This window comes from Mauremys reevesii, linkage group 2, assembly GCF_016161935.1.
Source record: "Mauremys reevesii isolate NIE-2019 linkage group 2, ASM1616193v1, whole genome shotgun sequence".
Taxonomy (NCBI): domain Eukaryota; kingdom Metazoa; phylum Chordata; order Testudines; family Geoemydidae; genus Mauremys; species Mauremys reevesii.
Genome location: NC_052624.1, coordinates 100270839 through 100296571, shown reverse-complemented (window position 1 = coordinate 100296571; position 25733 = coordinate 100270839). Strand labels below are relative to the sequence as shown.

The 25733-nt window shown below is 40.5% G+C and overlaps 1 protein-coding gene across 1 annotated transcript in view; it reads right to left on the bottom strand.

The window, feature by feature from the left end:
* The window catches only part of ADCY1 (adenylate cyclase 1), a 285584-nt gene that overhangs the window by 119633 nt on the left and 140218 nt on the right, over window positions 1-25733 (bottom strand). Inside the window, exon 6 of the mRNA XM_039525110.1 lies at window positions 6774-6892. Coding sequence (XP_039381044.1) covers window positions 6774-6892 — 119 coding nt within the window. The remainder of the gene's footprint in view (window positions 1-6773; window positions 6893-25733) is intronic.

Sequence of the window (25733 nt, the reverse complement as noted above, 5' to 3'; positions counted from 1 at the left end):
AAATTGAAAGGAGGAGGAGAAATACATCCCTATAGTAAGAACATGAGAGAATTATATGCTTTGTGTAGCCACAGGATTTCTAAAGTTGTTAAATAGAGTAATTACAAGAAAATAATACACTAGAGCTATGTTGTGACCTTGTAATTATTTGCAATGCAACCAGTATGTGAATGGTCCAAGTCCCTACCTGGTCCTCAACAGAGCACACCAACCCTGAATTAGCATCCAAACTCACTCCCTGCCTGTGGTTTGGCTTTATTGTTCACTCAAAAATAATGCCTAATCCATCCCACAAGGATCTTCTCTGCCTTAGCTCCCTCCCACTGCCCTTATATCCTTAACGAGCTGCACCTGCCACAATGAGTCAGCAGACCTTCAGCAGCTTTCTGCTGGGTTCCAACATCTGCTAAAAAGTGTGCCTCAAAATTCTGCTGCATAGCATAGCAGATCTAGGCTGCTATGGTTCACTGCTATATCCCATTATTTATATAGCATCCTCTGTTTTGGAAGGAAAACACGGCAAATACCATAGCAAATTTAAATTCTACAGATGGCGAATGTTCACTTTTTAACGGTGTTCATGCATACACTTTATTCACATAAAGAGTCCTATTGACTTTGTTGGAACTACTCACATAAGTAAGTGCTCAGCAATGTGAGTAAGAATTGCTAACTGAGCGTTTAGGTCACCTTCAGTCAACATACAACAAGAACGATTTTCTAGTATAACATACTGTCACAGGACGGAATCTATAACAGTTTGATAAATAAAACTGTTTCTATGGGTACATCTACATTTGAGCTGGGAGGTCTGATTCATAACTTGCATAGATGAACCTGTGCTAGCTCTAAAAATAGCAGCATAACCAGGATAGCACAGGCAGCAAGTTAGTCTAGCCACCCAAGTATGTACCCAGGGGCTCTGGGTGGGTACATATTCCATGAGCTAACCTGAGCTGCCACCCCTGCTACCCAGGCTATGCTGCTATTTTTAGCATGGTAGCTGGAGCACAGCTGGCATGAGTATGTCTATGGGAATGAGCTGGGAATCACGCCTCCAATGTAGACACATTCTGAAGTCACTAAGATCTACAGTAGGCTGTGTGAATTATGAACTAGGTGCTCACAAAAAGAACATGGGGTTGTTGGAGTGAAATCAGGCAAGGAGGAAAATGTATTTTATTTTTTTAGAAATTTCCTTAAAATCAATTCCCAATGAACCATCTGCCTCAGGAGCATCACATAACGCAAGCTCTGAAACCTTGCTACAGGGTAAATTAAGGGAAGTTTTAAAGTCATCTTGACACTTCATAAACATCTGATTTTTAATGAGACTAGTATTTCTGGTCTGATCTTTCTTGGGACTGAAGATGCCACTATTAATCTAGGAAATGTACTGTTTCTTAAGAATAGTAGCCTCTATTTAGGCCTTGAATGGTCAACCCTTACATGGTGGCAAGTATTTGCAGGAATAATCCCAGAGATTTTCAGTGAGGCTACTTTCACAAGCAAATGTCAAAAGAACCTATAGGGTCTGATCCAAAGCCTGCTGAAGACAATGATAATGTTTCCACTGACATCAATAGGCTTTGGATCAGGTGCTCAGTTTGTAAGAGTTCAATATTTTCAAGTTAATTCTATATTGTTGCCTGCATTTAGTGTATTATTAAAATTAGGCTAACCTAAACGACCATAGTAGAGAGGAGAAAATTCATAGTAGCTTGAATGCTCATTATCCATTTGTATCTTGAAGAATCAGATTCACAGAGCAGAGTGAGTATTTGTCTGTTTACATTCTAAACTGGCCAGATTTCTGTAAGCTGCATATATTAAAATAGCTCTATTAGCACCTGATTATGAGTAGGAAAAGCTAACTGCAAAGTAGATGAACAGGTAGATTCTCTGCAGGACCCATATAAAGTGTGCAGATGAAATTTTTTTTAGTCTTGTAAGCAGCACCTAGCAACTCCAACCAAGATTGGAGTCCCATTGTGTTAGGCATCTCTCAATATATATAAGAAATGGTTTCTGCCCTGAAGAGTGTACAATTTAAATAAAGCAGACAAAAAGTGGGAGAAAGTATCATTATCCCCATTTTACAGAAAACTAAGGCAAAGACTGATCATCTGCCCTGATCCACCCTCTTTGTGCCACTCTAAACCTGCTTTTGAAGACCATCCCCCCTCCAATGCCTTTTCCACATCTTTCTTGATGCTGTGATCATGTCAGACACGCAAATCTAACCACATCTTTCTTTTCTGCTTTCATCCATTTATTCTATGAAGAACTTTTTTCAGGTAACCCATGGCATTTGCATCTGTTCCTATTGTTACATCGAACAGCCCCATTAAATACAAAACACACGCAAGCAAGCAAACAGTTCGGTTGCTTTCTTGATAACTAACACAACAATTGTTGTCTCTCTGAGGTCAAGGTCCATCCATTAGATAATCACTAATTATTACACACAACGTGTAGGAAGAGGAAACAAAGCTACCCAGAAGAGTACAGATTTCATCTGCACAATATTGACTCCCATCAGATTATGAAAAGTCCACTTGACCTCTTCCCTGGAAAGCTTCCAAAGATCAATGTTTTCTGTTTTTAATCATGATTTTTATGTATCTCAGTCCACATCCTAGATATAATGAAACTTTGCCTTGGAAAGATTTCTTCCCCCCACCCACACATATAAATACACACACAGAAGCCTACCATAGCATAATATTTTCTTGTGCAATTATTTGGCATCTAAGTCTGTGGTCAATTTTGGGCTCATTGATCCTTCTCTTTTGATAGGTAACAGAGCTCAAACCCAAAGTTTTCATGCTCTTTATGGCTTTACATGATAGAGGTAAAAGATGTAAAGCCGCTCTTAACATACTGTTTTTTAAACTGTAAATAATATAAAAAGATACTATGCTATAAACAGCCATGTACTTCAGTTATAAGAAAGCAAGCAAGAATAGCTTATCACTGCTGTGGGTGTGAGTATGTTGGAAAAAACAAAGACTGTAAGTAATTATTTGAGAACCCATTTAAGCATTTAAATTCAGAATGATATAGCTACAGTCATATAGGCAGAAAATAAGTTGTCTTCAAAGAAAAAAATCTGTAAAAAGATGAATGATGATAGGGAAAGAAATGCAGCACCAATAAGGACCGAAGAACACTTTAAATCATAATTAATACTAACATTCTAAGGTAATTTATTTAGCACCAACAGTTAGCACAGCATTGCATGAACAAGAGCCTGATTCTGCTCTTTCTTACACTGAAATAACTCCATTTCTGTGACTGAAGTTAAAAGCAGGGTGATAGGAGTATCAACCTCACAATCTCTCTCTCATCACTGGTGGCACTTCACATATAATAGTCATAACAATGGCTCCTTCCCAAGGAGCTTACCTTGACTTTTTCCCCCTAGGCAAGAGCTTGTGACTTTGTCTTCCTGTCTAGTCTAACCTCTTCTGTGGAGTTTGCCTATGAGAGAAGGTGTGTCAAGATTCCTGGGCATTATAACTAGCCCTACACCTGGCTAGGTGAAGGCACTTAATCGCTCTGCCTCAGGCTATTCATCAGTAAAATGGTTAAAACAAGACTTTATTTATCCTTTTTACTCACAGAAGTGTTGAGAGACTTTATTATTTTATGCTCATGGCTTAACGTTTGTGACATCCTTGAATGCAATGTGCTGGATCCTACAAGTGTAAATTATTATTTAGTTGATATGATTATTAATGACAGATTTATTGCACCTGTAAAACCAAGTGAAAATTCCTTTGAGTAAGCTTTTAAAATTTCTCATCTCAAATGTATTAATTTTATTTTCATTTTAGGATCATCACTTGGAAAAGAATTCACTACAAAATTACTGAAATTGCCGAAGTGCTTGCAAGTTTCTGGGAGGGCAGGATTTACTGATATCACTAGAGTCACAACGTAAGAATAGAATGGTGTCAGACTTAAGGAAGAAGGTAGCTTGTTCTTTGACAGGGCGAACGGTTTAAATGTGATCCATTGAGTTTATGGAGCAGAATCAAGTTAAAAGCAAATGTAGTTTAAAGTTTTAATCTCACCCCCACTCCACACACACAGCTTCCATTGATGTTAAGGAGAGTTTAATGCTTTGAACTGCCGAGTGAGAATAAACCCCTACAGTATTAAGAAGGAAGCTTGAAGTGACTTACAGCTGGAGAGATTCATCTGTGAACGGATGAGAATACAGAGAGACAAAACTCACTGAGAAACACGCTGGAAAAATGTTTTGGAATAAGCTAAGAGGCACATTTGTTAACATTTCCAGCTTGCTCCACAATGGTGGCCAAATCCAGACCAGAGTGGGTGAAGGACACCCAAGAGCTCAAGATGTGACATGTACTGTCCTCACTTCACTCTCTCAATAACCTTCCCTGAAAACATTAGGGTAGAGACTGGTAGCTGGCACCACACTTTAATAACTCACTATTCAGTGAATATGATGCATCCCTTCCTAGTGAATGTTCTACAAAGGATAGTCTGATAGAGACTCACATTTCTTAAGCACTGGAGGTCCCAAATTCAATCCCCGGTGATGACCTGTTATGACAATCATAATGCTTTCCTTAGTGAAAGGGTAAACAGGTCTCAATAATTAGCCCCAAGTTTTCTTGTTCATCTTTACAAGCCAAGAAGTGCAGGTCCACCTCTCAGCTAACTGACTGTAATTACCTCAACATTGAAGATTTCACTGAACAAAATTGTACAAAATCCACCCAAGATGGTACTGCGTTGAAAACATCCTGGTGACACTGATTCCAAGTGTCACTCACTCAGCTTGGATAGATTGTTGCAGCAAAGTAGACTGAAAGCTTGTAGATAGAGAAACTCAACTCTTTAAAAGAGTAAGATAAAAAAGGTTCACTACAGAGCCCAACACGACTGGTTCTGTTGGACAAGGGCTTGCTGATGGTATGTCTGAGGAACAGAATGTCTCCTTTGACTGTCAGTCACAGCAGCATAGGAATGTGATACAATTTTAGAAGATGTTTTCTTCAATCAGTTCTCCAAGTTCCCTTCCTTATTACTTTATCATTTGTAGGCCATCTGTAAACTATTATAAGTTGCAAAGATGATGGGGAGGGTGGCATTTTAGTGCTAGCCACAACAAATAAAGATGGGGGCAAGATTTTTAAAAAATAAAGACCTAAAGTTAGGTTCCTAAATCCATTCTTGTACCATAAGAAATGGCCTGATTTTCAAAAGTAGGTAGTTCTTATTTAAGGGAGGAATTTTCAAAATGTGTATAAGTGACTTAAGAGACCAAGTCCCATTGACTCTGAATGGGACTTGTGCTCCTAAATTGCTCAGGACCTTTAAAAATCTCATCCTAGGTGCCTAGTTATAGGCACCTATTTTTGAAACTTTCAGCTTGGGTTTTGCAAAATCCAAGACCAATATAAATGCAGTGTTACCAACCCTAAGCATTCAAAAATCATGATCCAGGACCCTCCCAAAAAATGATGAGACTGGCTTAAATCTTACCTGCCTTTTGATTTCTGAGCCTGTAGGAGACACTTGGGCCACATTTTCAAGCTTTTCTCTGAAACTTAGAGGGTTAGAAACTCATTTAAAAATAAAAAGGAAAAGCTGAGATTCTTATGTAATCTCAGGATTCCAGGAACTGAGGCTTCAAAAAAAACCCAAAATCTACCATGAGACCTGAACTAAAATCATGAGTGTTGGTAACACTATAAATGTTAAAAAAAACATTTTACTAGGGTCAGGAAGTTATTTGGACTTTCCCGCAGAAGTGTTTGGAAACTAAATATTTTTCTGAGGTAAACCAAAACCCTGCAGCATTGTGCTTGTTCAGAGGAAACAAAGTGAAACTGACTAGAAACTGAGTACAAATTTCAGTGAAAGTAATTTCTCTGTTTTCATTATCCAAGCTGAATATTAGAAGCAAATGAAAACAAAGAGCATTAATGGTGGAAAGCAGTGTTTTAAAAAATGGTTTTGGTTTTTATAATACAAGTTTCTGCTAAGAACACAATTAGTAGATAAAGAACTTGAACTATTGGATCATTTAACCAGGGCTTTGCAGTAGTAAGAAAAAAAAAAAAAAAGACTCTTTGTGGAATGGAAGGAACTGTGCTCCTGAGCATTAGCAGGACCAGGTCATTTGAGAGGAGAAGAGTGGGAGTGGGATTGAGAAGAATAGCAAGACTGAGATAACAACAATGGATTGCAGAGGAAGTGCTCATGGAACAGCATGCTACTGAATGTGAGAAGGGGGGCAGAAACAGGCCCTCAGTCAGTCATCTGTGAGGCTGAATGCTCAAGTGATGGGGACAGATATACATTTTCCTAGGATGACAAATGGATGCACTGCACCAACATTTACTTCCTTCCCACTGTCCGGATAAATGAGCTATTGCACAAACAACCAATGCTTCCTGTTTGTAGGGAAATATAGTCTGTTACTATCACGCAAAATAAATATTCGTATCCACCACAAATATAACAGACTGTATCAGATGACTACTAGGTTATATACATTTTGGTTCCTCCTAGCATAACTTTTCTAAATTATTTATCAACTCAAAATTGTTATCCACAGTCTCTATAGGCATGTTACCACTCAGCCATGCCAACCTCCCCCAAACCAATACAACGCATCTCCATTGGGTTTGCTTTCTTGTGCTGTAAGATCTCAAAGTCACTGCGTGTCACTCTATTTGCACTACATGTTATCTGCTTTACATTATTTCGTGAGCTGGTGTCACTCCTACCTAACATTGTCATGCCTTTGAATGTAAATCTTGTGAAAAATCCTTTCGGGTGGCTTCAGGAAATCTTCTTTCATTTCCATGGCAACGTTCCTGGGCAAAAGACTCATCAGGAGACGCTCCTAAAAGAAAATGCAAACCCATTAGTTTTGGGGTGTAATTTTTTCCCCATTCAGCAATTCTAAATAAAATCAAATCATTCCCCCTATTCTAGCATATGTCCTGAGGATTTCTGTTCCATAAAGAACATGAACCCTTCCCCTCTTATATTTCTGCTGCCTGTGGGAGAGTCTTTTCAAATTCCTCTGTACAACAGAAGAGACTGTACATTAAGGAAAGAATAGATCATTGTCCATAATTATACTTATAATCATAAAACTAACAACAACAACTTACTGCATCACCAGTATCATTTATCTGGGAAGGAATTCCAGGATCATTTGCTATGCTTTTGTATCTACTGGTTTGGAACTTAATCAAAGTGTTACTGGGTCTATTAAAGCAGGTTTTAAACAGTGCAATCTGCTATAAATTTTTCCACACAGCCTGAATCAACTGAATAGTAATAAAGGTACATTTTTATAAAATATGGGCCAGCATGGAAAGGTCTAGTTCTAGCAAGAACAATAGACAACTCCAGGTTTAATGAAAGGCCTGCTATGTCACTGAGAGTGGTTTTATCATATGTCTCTCTCCTGCTTAACCAAAATCCCATATTTCCCTCTGATATTGGTTAAATTATGTTCCCCAAATTGTGACCTACTCATAGGCACTTTAAAAACTTTTGAAAGCTACCCTATTTAGATAATCCCAGAAGTCCTCAAAGAGAACACAATCTGAGCACCAGCACTTCTTCACATTTAAAACTCAAATATGCCAATTTTTGCCCTAAGATGCATTTACATTTAAGGACCCAACTCTGCAATCAGATCTGTTAGCATCCCACATGGGAGATAGAATCCATGCTGCCACATCTAATTGCAAGGTTCAGAGCTAAAATAGTGGGAGTTGTGAATGACTGCCCAAGAGCAAAGTATGGCCCAACATTTCTCCTTATTTCATTTGGCCAAGAAAAATAAAGGGGACAAAAATTAAATAAAGTGAAATAAACAGTAAAAGGAAGAAAGAGAATGGCGAAAGAGAAGTGGTTAATATGAGGTCTGATCAGACTAATGCTCTGCATTGTTCGGTAACATTTTACCACATACTCCTTATGCTCTAGCCATGAGCTCGGGACAGGGCTAAAATACAACACAAGTCTTCCAACTTTGAGTTCTGACCTATAGTGTTGCTTCCAAAGGCTCATGCTTCAGATATTTACATCATGGAGGAGTGAGTTAAATTTTGCAAGGAAAAGATTACTGATTCTCATTTACAGTAAAGCCCCTTAATATCCCTGTAGCAGCATAAATGGACGTTAGCATCAATGAGAATTAAGTCCCATTAATTTTAATTAGGTATCTTAATATCCAGGTATAAACTATAGTAAATAAAGTCATAAAGAACATGCAGAAATTAAATATTTGTGAGTGGCTTTATACATCAACCAATTCCCTTGCAGAAAAGTCCTAGAGCATTTTAGGAAAATATACTCTTACTATAAGCTTCTGTTTAATTACCTGTGTGATTTTATATTCCTGCTACTGATGGGACTGGACAACAGGATATATCACTCGATTAAATTGCCCTGTTCTGTTCACTCCCTCTGAAGCATCTGACACCAGACACTGCTGGAAAATAGGATACTGAGCTAGATGACCCCGTATGGCCATTCTTATATTCTTCGAATTTTACAATGTGGTTCAAAAAACCCTAGTGGGCCAGGCTATGAAAGACCCTTATAAAGGTGAGTTGGGGGTGGAAGGGATATCTTGTGTAGCCCCAGCTTCCACAGTACACATCACAAATGTACAGATCTCCATAAAGTGCAGAGAGGGGAGTGGGACAGCCACTGCATAGAACAGATGGAATCCACACTGCACCACCGTACAGCTGATCACATGTGTTAACAAGAAAGGTACACATCATGCTGGAATTCAATTGGCTATAACAAGAAAGTATGGTTTAAAAGATTTTTTTCATGGTAAATTTTATTTTAACAAAAATCAGAGACATTGCCAAACAAGTCATTAGCAACCACACAACAGCCACAAAACCTTTACACAAACAAGATTAGTTGCCTAGAACTGATTGAATGAGTAAAGTCCAATTACAGTACAGCCTTGGAAAGAGGACAGACATTGGTGAGCTTTCCCGACCAAGGAGGGAGGTAGCAGAAGGGTTGGATAGCAGAACAATGAAAAGGGAGGCTGGCAAGTATAAGAAATTATAATTTTCTAGCATATAAAGCAGCAAGCAACAAACAAACAAACAAACAAACCCATAGATGACATCAAAGAGTTTGTCTTAAAAAACATGAGAAAAGCCCATTTCCTTTTGGCCAAAATTTGAGATTCCAAGCAACATGGGATTGAATTCCAGATTACCTAAGTAAGGACTTGTTAAGAAACCCAGTATTTGAACCTATGAGTGAAATAACAGTCCAAGCTATGCAGAAACATGATCAGGTTTAGGAAACAGCATTGTCTGGATCTCCATTAAGTGAGCCCCACTGTGCTGTATCTTCATTTTCCCAGAGAGGGCGACAAAAAAGACCCACACAAGAGAAAAGGAAAGGAGATCAGCATGGCTGCATAGAACACTGAATGAGAACAAGAGACAGCATAACAAGCAACATTTGTGTTGACATTCATGCTCCAGCAGCTGCTGCCATTGAGGATGACAGAAAAAAGTGAAACAGGCAGAAGAACAGGGAGCACCAACCGATTAGTAACAACTTTGACAAGGAAAAACCACACACATTGCAGGCCCCCTTTTTAGTGACAAACAGCATTGTCTTGCATATATCAGCAGGATCTAGTGTATTATCATATTGGATCCAAACAAATAGACAGGAACATATAAAGCTATATCTGGCTCTCTTGCTGACCTCTGGAACTCTTTAAACATACCCCCAACACTACAGTGTAGCTGGACACTGCAAAGAGGATGACATGCTGGTCTCATTGAAGACACTGGCAAAACTCCACTGACTTCAATGGGGCCATGATTTCAGCCAGCGTATTTTTATTCTGTATTCAATCCATTCACAACATATCAATCTTCCACAAACATTAATGGATTTAAAGTGTGGTCATACTCTGCAAAACACATTAAAGGGTTCCATGTTTATGGTCTATCCATCTAGAGGACCCAATCTGGCATTCCTTGTACAAAATCTCACTTAGGCCAACGAATGGCAGAATAGGCTATAAATGTCCTCCATTAACAATGTTGCATTAGGTTTGTATTTTAATTGCCAGGCTTAAAAACTCAACTGCGAATCTGGGAATGTCAAGCTTGGCTCTTTCTGCCTCACGTCTCATCATTAGTGAAGATTTCTGTGAATGGAACTTAGTTAATTCTAATGATAACACTTGAGTCAGAAAAGAATCCAGAGATCACGGTCTCACAGTTATATTGGTTCCACATTGCTAAGAGAAGTAGTAAAAATATTTTTCTTACTAAAGTCAGCAGCTATGACTCAGAATATACATGGTAAACAAAGTGGGAAATGGCAATTTTTATGTTGTCACTATTCTGACCAATAGAACAGTAACTTTAAACACACAGTGCAAAAGGAAAAGATATATAAAAGATCGCCATACAATAAGGTCTATTGCATTGTTATTGTCTAATCTGGACATTAGTAAAAAAACCCAAACAAAAAAACCCCCTCAAAATAACTGCCCCAAAAACCTCAAACTGTAGCTTTTTTGTTTATGAGCTTTATGTTCTAGCCACACAATAAATTGCACTAGTATAATGGACAGATTCAGACAGTATACACAGAATATATTATTTTGGAATGTACAGTCTGTCTTCATCGTCTTCTCCTTGCTACTCTGATAATACATCATTGTAACCATAAGTAGAGTATTGTTCAGATAAACAATTCCATTACTGTAACAGATATTAGGAGAGCAAAATAGTATTTTGTTTTGCACATTGTTCAACACTGATTGAGAATACAAACTCTCACATCTTTAGTAAGTTACTGAATATGGTGACTTCCTACTCTGCTTGCACCAAAGCCGATATTTCAAATAAATGAAACTGATGGCAAAACTCCCATTAACTTCAAGATGAACAGTATTTCATTCAATGTATTTTTGGAATTACCAGTACAGGGCGGTGTTACTGCATTAGGAAAATCTTTAATATTTTAGTACATTGGAACTATAACTTTCATCTCCTGCGTATTTGTATTTCCAAACTTAAATTGCCATTAACATAAGATTTTTGTACTTTATTACTTAAAAACTGAAATGGTTTATATAATCTTACATGTTGTACAGTACAATGAATATATCTCACCATGTTCAGTTAATACTGAATTATGGTAATTTGTATTACTTCTTATTAACCTATATTAAATTTACAAAATAAACTCATTTAAAAAATGAACTTTAACTCACCCAAAAAAAACCCCATGATGTACACTTGCTACCTATACAGTCAAGGAAAGATTTCAACTTCTAGAGTTTAGGATTTCCTCGATTCTGTGATATTAGACTTTTGGAGATTATAAATTCCCTGATCTAGATCTATTCAACAGCCTGAAATCAGCCACTCTTATGTAAGGCCTCTTGAACCCAGTCAAAGTTAACTCACTTGCATTCTTGACTGAATGACATGCTTAACTCAGATGTTTTTATTTAACTTCTTTTTCCAAATGTTCAATACTTTCTCAAACAAATTCCTTCTAAAGGTTCTATACTGATTTATAACACTTTAGGCAGCCCCCAAACAATAGCTTCCAACACAATATAAAATTATATTATTTTTCTATGAAATTCTTTGTATCAGTGTCCATATGGGATATGGCTGTGACACATTTTTGAATCCTTTCAGCAATCTGTAAATCACTTATGAAACCAAACTCTCATCAGAACACCGGCCTCAAATCAGCAAATTCCATAATGTTCTTGGCCAACATTTCCCCTCTCCCTTCTGTTGCACAGTGTGCTGTGGGATGATTGGTTACAACTGTCTACCCACAAACTGGCTGCTTTTCCATTTATGCTCTTCATTTAAAATAATCTATTTCTAGTGCACCCATGAATTCATAAAATACCATGAAATCTAGATGCCAGTAGAACAATTAATAGTAGCAGAAACATCACAGTCCGAGCATGGAACACCTTAGCTGCCCCTCACTATGTGAGGACATATTTTTAAGGATCATCAAAGGAGAAAAATATATTTAAGAAAAGGGAAATCTCATTTGATAATTTTGTAGATTACTTTATCAAGAGAGGAGGTGTCCTCCCTTATGCTCTAAAAAAGGTAAGACACACTGATCTTCAAGATTGGCCTTTTGGACATCCTGACCTAAGGCCTTCTATCTAGGCTGCCCTTTCCCCATCTCTATTGAGTTTCACCTTGGGCTCCATTAGCAAAAATATCCCTGTACTGTGGTGGTATTGTATATATCTCCAGTAGAATCCAGATACAGCATTCGGTTATAGTGAAACACGGCTTAGAATGAAGTAAAGTGAATTGCTGCAATGCATTCCAAAAAACTTTCAGACTTCTTCTACAGCTCTCATTAAGAGAACATATAAAGATGTATGCATAACAGTCTTATTCAGCAGCTACCTGCTGGGATTAAAAAAAAAAAAAAAAAAAGGTTTTCTTGACACTTTCACAATTGCTAGAGTCCCGTGCATTTTCAGGAGGTAGAAACAGCTTGCATAACCTCCATAGTGAAGGAACAGGAATAGTTTACTAGTCCTTCTCCTACTACAGTAAAACTCTTTATGTTGATAATTTGAGGGGAGAAGTTAATAGATATGTAGATTCTAAGGCATGAAGGGACCATTGGGAGTCTCACCTCCTGCATAATACAGGTCATAGAACCTCACTCAGTAATTTCTGCCTCAAGCCCATAACTTCTGTTTGAGTTCTAGATGTACTGAGTTATTTCACTATAAGGTTCCATCTCAGTTTTTATTTCTTTTTGAGAAAAAAGGCACTAATATCATTAATAAGAGAGCATCACAGTTCAATTTACGTTCATTTTGGAGCTCAGCATTTACTTTATCAACAGAAGTGCCTAAATGCACCCTAAATAGTATTACTTGCTACACAATAATGCCTGCATAAGTTGCATGCCTGCATCAGTTTTAAGATAAAATCACTGAGCAGCAGGCTCTCTGCTACCCCTACACTACATTGCATAGCTATTTTAATTCCTTCTAGAACTAAAGTACTGTAATGCCCTCACAGTAACTTTATGTAAACTTTACTGAGAGAGTCAAGATAGGTGAGGCAATATCTTTTATTACAACAGCAATGTGTGTGAAACCAGACAATCACTACCCTCTTGAATGAACTCACACACAGAAATGTGATAAAAAACAAAGACACCCCATCAAAGAGATCACTCCATATCTGACCTCTCAGTCCTCATCCCCAAGGAAAACCTGTACAACACGTTTACAAGATAAGTCTGGGAACTTAAATTCATAACTGTGCTACACAGTAAAAGCCAGAGATTCTCATTTTATGGCCCATTTCAACAATTTGTAACACACCCTGCTGCCTGCTAACATTTAATTGCCCACTTCATTTTAAGTGGTAGCCTACAGCATATGTGAACACCTTATGCTTAACAATCTGTCCCAACTTGTATTTAGCTTAGACACGCTGGTTGCCCTCCCCATACCTGAAGAAAAGCTCTGTGAAGCTCGAAAGGTTGTCCCTTCCACCAACAGAAGTTGGTCCAACAAAAAAACACTACCTCACCTATCTCGTCTCTCATATATCTTGGGCCAACATGGCTATAGCACAGTGCAAACAACCATGTGAAGTTTACTACCATTCATTCTTGTCAGCTGTAAAACAAAGGCAGAAGACTGCATTTATACATTATTTTAAATTAATGTATGTTATGAACATAGTGTTATTGTTATGTATTCCCTAAATAGTGTTAGAGGAAAGAACTACTATATTAAGATGACTTTGGGTTTTTTTTTTTGTTTTTTTTAAAAGGCCACTAGATGGCAATGTTTCAGAGCATTACTGTAATGTCTCAAAAGTTATGATAATTTGTTAGTGCTTTATTATTGAAATCATAATTATTGAAGATCATTAGTGATGCTGTACTGCAATGCACGGGTTGTGAATATCAGAGAAGCTGGTGGCTCACTGCAGTGTTATGCTAGATGATGATCAGTTGTTAAAATGCAGATTTTACATCTAGCAGTTGATTTGTCATTTGAAGCTACCAGACGTAAATCTGACAATCAAGCTAAATGATAGCAGTATCAGCCTCACACAATCCTTCTTAGCACTCCCCAGGGAGACATTCCCACACAACTGAAACCTAATTGACAATGCCCTATAAAATGATCAGTGGCCTATCCCAAAGCAGGTGTACTTTAGATGCAAGAGCAGTCCCCTCCTTAGGCCTGGTACGGTAGAGAACATTCTACACACTTAGCATTGTTGATATGTAAGCGGCAGCTGGTGAATTTCTGACCTCATAATAGCAATTTCTAGCAGTAAAACCAATTTTTTAGTGAGTCTGCTGTTTCGTAACACATTATTAGCTGACAGAAACCTAAGCTGCAAGTTCAATGTCAATAAGAGGATCAGAGATCTGTTGACAGGAAAAAGAAGAATCTTTACTAAGTTCACAGAGAGCCTCCTCTTGGAAACAAACAATATGAAATGAAACTAGATTTACATAGCCAATCAGCTAGAGACATTACACTGAAAATGACATTGCTTGCCCCAGCCTCTCCGACGCAGTAATGGCAGTAAAGAAATCTAGCAGGAGCTATATACAGAGCGAATCACTTGTACTGAAACTCTGCTCATAATGAGATGGAATGAAAGCCCCACTTGATTGCATTTCAGTGCACTATTACTCTGTTGAGTCCAAGTTTCACTCTGCTACAAATTGGTGCCATCCTGATAATCTCCTTGAAATGACACAATCACCACTTACCAGCTTGGTGTGGAATGCTGTATTTCACCTCCCTTTCCTTCTCTGTTCCCAAAGAGAAGAGTCAATGGGAGGAAGAAAAAAGAAGGCACAACTAAGCAGCAAGGAGTGTGGGAGAAGAGAGGCTGTTAATATTTCTAGAGTGGCTACCAACCGGGAATGCAAAGGAAATGGAACAGCATAACTGCAGCTGTTTCCTACTACAGGTTAAGATAAGGTCTTCTCTCCCCACAAACCTATCAGTGCCATACCATCTGCAAAGAGTGAATTGAGTTCCTACTATTGCTATTGGGATGAGGAAGAAAAGCACTTGTACCCTCTCCCTGTTATAAAGAAAACCCTGCTTATATTGATGGGAGAGTTTTCAGACAAGAAAAAGACATTTCACAGTAGGAGGGTTTCATTGTTCCTATTTTATGGCAACTGAGAACTTCAGCCAAATTAGAGAGGGGTGAAACTGTCCATCCAGGGAGTAGTGCCCTGGGAGGAGAGGAGTTATCATAAGATAGAGATCATCTTACTGGACGGTGTGTGCCACAGCCCTGACAAAGTCGTTCAACCCCAACACCATGCCAGGATGTTCAATAATTATGGAAACCATGTTATTTAAATCCTGCATTTTCATACAGTCCTCATATCAGTGTTCTCCTCCCAAGGACAGAATGACTGAGGCAATGTGGTAAGCCTTCATGTTTACCACAAACTGTACACGTCAGTCTTGTTCATGTCATTGTTCAGTAAACATTTTACTTTATTCAAAGTGTTTAAGGGTCTAGGGGTATCGATGACATCAGCTGTTCAGAGAAATACCTGGGAAGCTTAGAAGGCCCCTTTGAAACAAGGGTTCAAACTCATTTAAGTTTGAGTCTGACATAGTCTATCAGTAAATGTTTGTTAGAAGTTGTTAAATTAAAGGTGTGAAAATGTATGCTAATTAAAAAGTGTTATCTTACAGTCCCTGCATTAAGGGCCACACTCCTTCCTTTTTTTGGTTGTATGTAACTCCTATCAACTCAAGTGGGAAGCACGTGTGTAAGTCCCTGAGGGTATATTATGGACTAAGGCACTCTCATACTGTAACAGGGTGGTACTCACCCCTGCGGCGCCTCCTACTGGTTACTCTGGGAATTAGCTCTTCTTCCAGTCCGGAGCGCCCCCTGCAGGCTGGTGATCCACCTGTTTTGCTCTCGGCCCCGTGTCCCTCCCTGGACCCGGTGCCCCTTTAACTATAACTGGGTCTCCTCCTCCCAGGGGAGTCCCCACCCTACTATCCCCACTTTGCCTCAGTAGTGGCCACTGACAGTCATGGTCTAGCTCCACACCCTGGAGCAGACTGCAGCGTCGGCCCACTCATCACAGGCAAAAGGGGTTTGGACCTGCTGCTTTACCTACTCCTGGGTTGTCCCTTGCAACTCCCAGTACCTCTTGCCCTTTCCTAGGCCGCAGCCTGGGGCTTTCCAGGCTGGAGCTTCCCTAGCTCCTCAGCCCTTCTCCAGCCCTGCTTCACCATAGGTACCCTTTCAACCTCTAAGCAGCCAGGCCCATCTCCCTCTGGAAGCAGAGAGAGACTGACTGCTCCTGGCTTCCTTGCCTTCTTATAAGCCCTGCTCAGTTTGGGGCGTGGCCTCCAGCTGCAGCCACTTCCCCAATCAGCCCAGCCAAAAAGCCCCTTCCCAGGGCTGTTTTAAAGCCCCGAAGGGCAGGAGCGGGTAGCCACCCCGCTACACATACTCTGTTAATGTGTGTGGGGGGGATGGGGTCACACAAGTACCTAAGTTACATAAGGCGAACTAAGAATATTCTGTCCACCTCCTATTCCCACTGAAATCAATGGTAAAACTCTCAATGAGTTTAATGGAAGCAGGATCAGACCCATCAAGTTTGTGTGTTTGCATTTTAGATTAATTATCCAGCCATAACAGCAGTACTGTCCAAATCCTGCTACACGTGCTAAACAGATGTGGACAAACAAGTGAGATATTAAAAGCACAGCTTGAAAAGCTGCTTTACTTTACACAGGGCTGGTCTTGTTCAAATAAATAAGTAAAACTATCAGAAGGAACGTGGGTAACGTGCTACCATAATTCTTAATCAGGCAAGTACCTGGAGATGTGTGTGCTAGTGGCTGCTATACACTGAAGCACTCCATGGTCATGGCGTTGTAAATCTGATCCTCACTTGATAATCGCAGCATTCTATTGTTATTATGAAGTTGACAATAATACTGTCATTCTGATCCTCTCTCATTGCTGCTGCTAAGATGATGGCATTATAAACGACATCTTCCCCGACACTGCTCATTTTCAAGAGAAATGGTAAAGCAGATGGCACTTCACACATAGTGCAGCACAGAACAGAGAAGTTTCCTCTCTTGCTTAAGGATCTCTTGATTTCCAACCTTGAACCATGCCTTTGTTGCTAATCACATCAAGCTAACATTAAAACACTCAGTAAACACCCTTAGTCCTCTCTCACTCTCAGTGAGTGATAAGTCCTTTATGCATATGATCTCTCCACCACCTGGGACAACTGCCCTAACTTTCTATATCTATCTGAATGCTAAGAATTATAATACGTGGAGACATTACAACATTAATGTGAGTTAGGGGAGGGTGAAGGCAGGGAGGGAGGAATCAGACTTCATCTCTACAGGTTAAAATAAACACATATTTAGAGGTGAGGCACCTCACCACAACACATCACGGGATAGAAGAAATCATTTTGATAATTCTGTCCAAATGTACAGAAAAAAAATAAGTATGTATGAAAACCTTGATCTGTAGATCCTTAATAGTGGTAGAGCAAGTGGGCATGCCAGAGGCAGATTTACCTTTAACTCAGCAGAGAGAAGCATTGTGACTGATCATGCTATAACTGATCTAGACTTCAGGAACATAAAAATACACTAGACTCCTTGTTTTGAAAATCTTGATCTTAAAGTTAGGCTCCTAAATCAATATTTAGGAACCCAAATAAGTGGTCAGATTTTCAAAAGTGTTGAGCACCCAACAACTCCTTATTGAAAAATCTTGGCCTAATAGTCAAACCACAAGCACACTTATACCTATGCAATCAGAATCTCATTGCAAAATTAAAAACCAGAAAATCTCTCTAGACTACCCAAAAACCAATCTGGGGATCAAATTTGGGAGTAAAACCATAAATAACTCAAGGAAAAACAGAAAATCAATTGATATGTTTCTGAACAAATTATATGGATCTAGTAACACTTGTCACTGGCTATTTGTCCATGTTATCTCTACAATGGAAAACAAAGCAATCCTAACCATGCAATCTGCCAAATATATATATCTATATCTATCTATCTATCTATATATGCCAAATATATATAGATATCTATATCTATATGATTGCAACTTAAAGAGAAAAAAAAAAGGAAGGAAAACAGCCTGGAATAAACTAAGGAAGCTGTAAGGAAACACACCAATTTTAAGCAATTGGATTCACTTGATACTAATCTACACTTACCATGTACAATAGAGATTTTCCAGTCAATACTAAGACAGAAAAAGAAATGAGATCACATAGGAAAATTGGCACAAGTCAAAAGATGTACTAGATACCTGTTTCTTTTGTGAAATCTGAAGGAATCTGGAAATCTAAACAAAATAAAAAAATATTTCCCACTCCAAAATGAGAAAATTCAAACAAAATACTCCCATACAGGGACAAGTTACTACATAGTCTGGTATCTTCTTACCAGCACAGGTGTGGTCTGCTAGCTTGGGACACATGCAGCTCTCTAGTAGGGCAAAACATATGTTTGGACCATATGCTGTCCTATTTTAGATTCAAGCAAAGCACACCTGCCAGAATACACATAGCTTGCTGAATTAAGGGCAGAATTCATTTCCTGCAATGCCTTCTGATAACACATGAAACACAAGTAGGGCCCGATTTTCAGCTGATGTAAATTGCTGTTGTCCTACTGGACTCCGTGGAGCTATACCAATTTATAGCACCTGAAGACAGCCCATGGTATTTTAAAGAAATATGAGAACATACGTTAACTTGCACTAAAGAGCTGGTTGGCTTTTAAGATGAACTTATGGGTGAACACATTTGTAGGGACATCAATGAGGGGGAGGAAGATTTGATTTAGAAACATGCAGGAGATACAGCCCTATAGGAGTATTCAGGATATCAGTCCTCTGCTGCTGAAATAAGAACAACAGTCTAACCACACATTCATAAGGATGTACTATTTTGCACAGTGGTTTGTTAGTGCCTCCCCTGAGGCAACTAACTGAAATGCACTACAAATGCTTTGTTGACTTGAAACTGTCTCCCTGTATTTCCATCCTACAAAGAACCCACCTCACATCCATGAACCCGTGAGAATGCACACACAAGATTACATTAGAAAACAGAGCTTTAGACTTAAAAGCCAGCCTTGACAAAATGCCTTCTCAAGTATCTGTTTTCTCATTTAACTTCCGTGTCATATGTTCTGACTTTCTAGAGTTCTGATTATGATTATTTGCTCTAACAAGTGTGACACAAGATGTTATCTACTGAAAGCAACATGGCAGCTTATCCTTAACTATGTAATGACAAGCTTTATAGCCTGGATCCGCAAAGGTACTTAGGTGTTTGTCCTGTTTTTAGGTGCCATTGAGATCCACAAAACTCCCACCTGGCTACCATCTAACCCTGTAGACACCTAATCATTGGGCGATGGGATATTCCTCAATCTCACCTACTGAAGTTGTTCCACTTTAATCAAATAATTGAATAATTAAATATTAATTGAGCCAGGGAACAAGCAAGAATGACATTATAGCCCAGTGGTTAGGGTATTCACCTGGGAGGTGGAAGATCCCTGTACAAATCCCTTCTCCACATCAGGCAGAGGGGGACTTGAACTGGTGGTTTCCCACATTGTAGGTGATTGCTGTAACCACTGAGCTAAATGTTATAAGGAAGGGCATCCTCCTCCCCCCTCCACTTTGTGCATTTAGGTGGCCTTTGAGCATGTCCACTGGTTCCCACATGCAACATAGGCAGAGAAGCACCTATCTTCCCCTGGTTTGTTGATCACTAGAAGAGACAAGTACCTCCCTACAGCATGGACTTGGGCGCCTAGATCCATGAGAGGCTTAACATACCCCCCCCCCATCAGCATCTTTCACTGGCTAGCTTAGGCGGCTCCCCACCTAGCGTGCTGGCTTTATGGATCAGAGTCTAAGGCACCTATCTTTCGCTGTTCACTGTATAGGAGCCTAGATGCCTGATTCAGACTTTGTGAATCACAGCATTGTTCCTGTGACTTTCTAGGTTTCTAAAAGTTAGACTCTTTGTGCATCTGGCACCATGTGTTTGTGTCTTTATCCTTCCTCCCTTATCCTCTTTCATGGAAAACAATGAGGTATCAAACAGGCAAAACCAAAACCACCACCACAACCAATGGCAACACATAGGGGGGTACATGGGGTCACATGCCCCCCTAGATTTCTTGAGCCACTTCCAGGGCCGGCTCCAGCTTTTTTGTCACCCCAAGCGGTGAAGAAGAAAAAACAGAAAAAGAAAAACCCTATTGCACTGCCGACGAAGAGGAAGAGAGGGAGTGAAGGACCCGCCGCCAAAGATCCGGACATGCCACCCCTTTCTATTGGCTGCCCTAGGCACTTGCTTCCTTCGCTGGTGCCTGGAGCCGGCCCTGGCCACTTCTCAATGGGAAGCCCAGCAGGAGGCAGCAGCTCCCCCTGGTGGTAGCACTCAGCATGTGTGTGCATGCAGTGTGGGGAGGGAAACTCCTGGGGGAATTCTGCGCCACTACATACACACAGAATTCATGTGCCATGCAGAATTTTTCTTCTCAGCAGAAAATACATTCTGCTGAGAAGAGCTGCAGTTACACCTTTCACCCTACAGGGGCCACTGTGGCATCAAAACAGAGAGGAGCTGCTCCTGGGCAGGAGCAGCCCCAGCTGTGGATAGGGAAGAAAAGAGGCTGCGTTCCTCACAGCGCCCTGCCTGGGGGGGCAGGTCAGGGGGCCTGGGATATAGGGGCACATGGGGCTGCTGTGGGGTCACAAATTGGGATTCAGAAGGGCTAATGGGGGGGACAGACTGGGGCTGAATGGGATGGGGCTGCAGGGACAAATGGGGATGGAGAGGGACATGGCTGAGTGTGGGTGCAGGGCCACATGGGGGAGGGGGCTGGGTGAATGGGGATGCAGTGACACATGGGGATAGGAGCAGATGTGCCTGACTGAATGAGAGAGGCTACGGGTCAGCCCAGTCTGCATAGGGAAGGCTCCCTAACAATCCCCCTTCGCCCCCTCCCTCCCAAAAAAACCCTGTTCCATACTTCTCCCATCCACACCCAACAACCCTCCATGTTCACATCCAGGCTCCTTCCCAGCAATTACTTCCTTCTTCCTCAGCTCCTCCATTATCCCTGATTCCCCCAAGCCTTTGCACTGCTTCTGGGGGGTGTGGGAAATATGTTTCTGTATTGTCATTTAAATGAATTATTACACAAAAAAGTTCTATATTAACATGCCTAGTAAGGAACCTATTTGTCAAAAAACATTTCGTGAATCTTTTTTGTTCCTGAATCATACTTGCTGACAGGTATTTTGAAATAAATTACCAAAATAATTGAAACTGGCATGATTATATTGCGTCATTTTGAAAAATAAACCATGCAACATTTTGCAGAATTTTAAGATATTCTGCGCAGAAGTTTTAATTTTTTGGCACAGAATTCCACCAGGAGTAGAGGGAGAAGCAGCAGGGTGGCTGGCTGAAGCCTGAGCTCCTGCCCACTGTTACATGGGGCTCCTTCTCCATCCCTGCTGCTGAAATCCCAGCACTTCCCACTGCCTGCTTTGCAGACCACCTGCTGAACTGAGTCAGGGGGTATTTTCGAGATCAGGAACAGGAGCTGAGACGTGCTGCTCAGCGCCAGGCCCCATCCAGCCCAAGAGCTCTGGGGGTGAGTGAGGGGTCCTGGGGGTTGTGGGGGACCCTGCTGCTGCCGCTGGAGGAGCACTGAAACAGCAGCAGCCTCCTATGTGCCTATCAAGGAGAAGGCGATTTGGGGGTGTCATATTCCCCACTCCAACAAAAAGTGACTGATAATTCTCCAATTTCTTGTTAACTGAGATGATCCAAACCCAAGCACCATCCCACCCCGGTGCCACCCACCGTGATGGCGCATGGGGGACTGGCATCCCAACTGTGTTGCCCCTTTTGCTGGTCTTGTTTTGAACACTTGCTAAATTGATCAAGGATAGTTCAAGGCAGGGAGAGATGCCTGCAAGCTCTGCAAGGGGCTGGGCCACCACAGGGCAGCGAGCAGGAGGAGGTAGTTCCTAGTGTATGTTGACTACATACATATCAAGTTTCAGGGTGGTGGTGGCAGAGGCAACACATGGAGCACTCACATGCCCCCACAGAACCTTTCAATTGTGCTGCTTCTCCCTCTGCTCCCCCAATATCCACAGTTATGTGTTACCTCTGTACCACCACTGCAATCCTTTGTATGTTTCATTGGGGGTTTTCGAAAAGAGAACACATTCGAAAGTTTCCAGGAACTATACTATTATTTATCACTGAATCTCCCGTAGCTGCTGAAGTTTCAACAGTTTTTATAATGCCACAAAATGGAAAATTTTAATTTAACTGTTTTTGTTCATCTCTTCAACCTACAATGAGCCAGCAAAGGTTCCATTAGGATAATTAAGAGCTCATTTCATTTTAGTTGCCTTAAATATTTTGACACATTATGAAAAAGATATACTGGAATGAGGAATAGTTCAAAACCTCTCTCCTACATTATATCAATTATTAATAACTAGAGCCTGCCCTGTGCAACTGGGAAGAAGTTAATAGAGACATTAGCTTAACTGAGACTTGTGCCTGGGAACCAGAGTTCATGTACTGTATTTTATAGGCTTTAAAATCTGTTTACTTGGCATAGCTCTGAGACCTTGTGCCAGATAATGGAAATGGCTGAAAGCTGATTTTGTTGTTTAAATGTCAGTGTGCTATTGGGGTGGAATGAAACTGTAAGTGCAAGTGTTAAAGTGCCTGATATGACAGCAGGTATGAGTAATGTTCTTTTATGAATTTCTTAAGTTTTCTGTATTTTTAATATGATATAATGATGTTATAATTATTCTGTAATGTATAAAAAATTTTATAACGCAAGTACAATTACAATACAAGTAAAGTGTGTAGCTAATACAGTTTACAGTCCTATACGCTACAAGATGCCTTGGGTGTGGTTTTTGTTTTGTTTTGCACTTCTCAATACCAATGCTATATGAAAACCCCACCTTCTGCTATTAGACACATTCAGCTAATTGAGACATTTCTCTGCCTACTAACAGGTCCCTAGTGACCACATGTTACTGTAAAATGAATGCGGGTACTAATTCAGCCATGTGCACCTTCCACTGCAGGTTGCAGAGAGGAGTAAAATGGGGTAGGATAGCCAAACCTGCAGAGGGAGGGAGCATCAACCTAAGGCCCCACTCCTGCAAACACTTACACACGTGCTTAACTTTAGTACCGTGAGTAGCCTTGGGATTTACTTGGATTTACCTGGTACTTAAAGTTAAGCATGTGCCTAAGTGTTTGGAGGATTACACAGGATGTGGAGCTGAAGGGATCTTTGTAATTACTGCTGTGTTGACCAGCAATCGCTTCCCTTCAACACCTTCTACTTTGGAAAGCGGAAGGGAGGCAAGAAGTAGGGCAATGTGGTGGAGGCAGCCAACAGTCTGCCCGAGATGAAAATAGGATAAGCATTTAAATGGTCAACTGGAGTGGAGAATGAGGATGTTCAAACCTTTGGTGCTTGTTATTGCTTGGCAAGGGACTTTCTTCCCTGAAAGCCTGGGTTAGCAGGGCCTCTCAGGACATCAGTTTACAATGCAGGGGCTCTTTTCAAAATGGACAATGATAAAACCCAACTTAAAATAAAAGAAACAGATTTTTTCAGAAAACTGCAACTACAGCAAAAACTTCAGTGAGAGCCTGCAATTGTGAACATAATTTTCTCCTCTCCCTGATGCTAAGGAAGGGTGTTCTGTTTTCATGGACGCAGGGATTTTAAGGCCAGAAGGGACTATTAGAGTTATCTGTTCTGACATCCTGCATAAAAAGGACCATAGAACCTCACCCAATGATGCCTGCATCAAGTCCGTAAATTACTGGTTTATCTAGATTCAGAGTATAGCTTTTAGACATAGTGTTTTACTTTTTTTTGGAGGGAGGATTGTACTGTGTACATCTCAGTGATATATTTAGGCTTCGATTCTGCACGGCCACGTACACAATGTTGCAATTATAAATTCAAGTCACAAAGCACTAAGAAGGACAGGAAGTGTCGGGGAAACCAATTATGCATTAACTAGAGCACAGCTGGCAAGTTACGCTTGCCTAACTGCAAGAGTAAGGCATAAGGGAAACAAAAAGCTGAGCACTTACTGGCATGATACAGAACATAGCTCAATCCTGCAACCACTTATATATATATATATATATACACACATACAGTCGTATGCACATGAATCATCCCCTTCCACTCAATAGGAACACTTACACGTGTAAAGTTACACAGGGGCGTGTTTGCAGAATCTAGGTAAATGGGTACTTAAACCCACCTTTCCTCAGACACACTCATACTCCATCTATACCAAACCTCATTTTTTAATCCTGTTCACTTGCAAGTTGATTGGTTCATGTTCCTATTCCTTGCTGACCTGCATAAAATTATTAAGGGCCTGTCAACAGGACAAATCATTGCACAGCACATCAGGTGTGAAACTACCATGCACCACCTTGCCACACAGTAGTATCATCCCATGTCGACACTGCCACAGCGCATTGTAGCAGTGGCCATACGGGATGCTGTTACTGCATAGCAAATTGGTGTTCTATAGATTCACACCCTGGTTTGCTGTGCAGTAATCTGCAGCGTAGACACGTCCTAAGAGTCAAACCTGGACCTCTCCACAGCAAAGTAGAGACTTAACCCGAGACCACTAGGTAGGGCTAGAAATCTTTTTAAATACAATAGTCTACATGAATTAAACACAAAGATGTAGTGGACACATGGAGGGGTTAAGAGGGATTATGTAGAGTGGTGGGAGATTGTCACTAAACTAGAGAAAAATCCTGAGCCCAGCTTGCCTTCATTGACGTTAATGACAAAACCCTCTATGATATTAGGACTGGTCCCTGTGATTCGGCAAAAAGTCAGACTTTTTCACCTTTTTTGGTGAAAACAAAAAGGCACTTTCACAGCTTGTTAATGCTGCAGAAAGTACATCATTTGGCTGGTGGAAGTGATGCACTTTCACCCTGGATCAAATTTAGGAATATGTTGCCAAAAAATACCCAACATTGGCAAGTGAATACCCAATAAACAAGCACTGTTAATATCACACAACTCTAACATGGGGGAAGGGGGTTAGTTGTATCTTTACAATCTGCCCATGGTAAGGAACACCAGGTAGCTGCCCCACCCCAAATGCAGACCAGGAAGGGAATTATTACTCACCAAGTCGCAATTCCCTCCCTGGCTCCCCCTTTGTTCCAGTAGCAGATTACTCTCCTCTCTGCACTGGCCAAGATTCCACTCACTCCCCACCAACTTGCAATGGAGGGGAAGTAGCAGCTCCAGAAAGCTGCTCTTCCCGCTGTGCTGCGACTTCCAATGCAAGTAGCTGATGCAGTGTAAGGGAAGGGAGCGCCTTGCACATGAGGCAGGTGACAATCCCCACCTAAATTAATCTTTTCCTGCTTTCTTGATTGTAGAGCAGAAAATATGGGTAAAACAGAGAGAGAAGAAAAATGCAGGTATTTCAGTTGCAATTACACATTCTGGGCCCAAACCCTACTCCTTTGGGAGTTTGGCCATTCATTTCAGT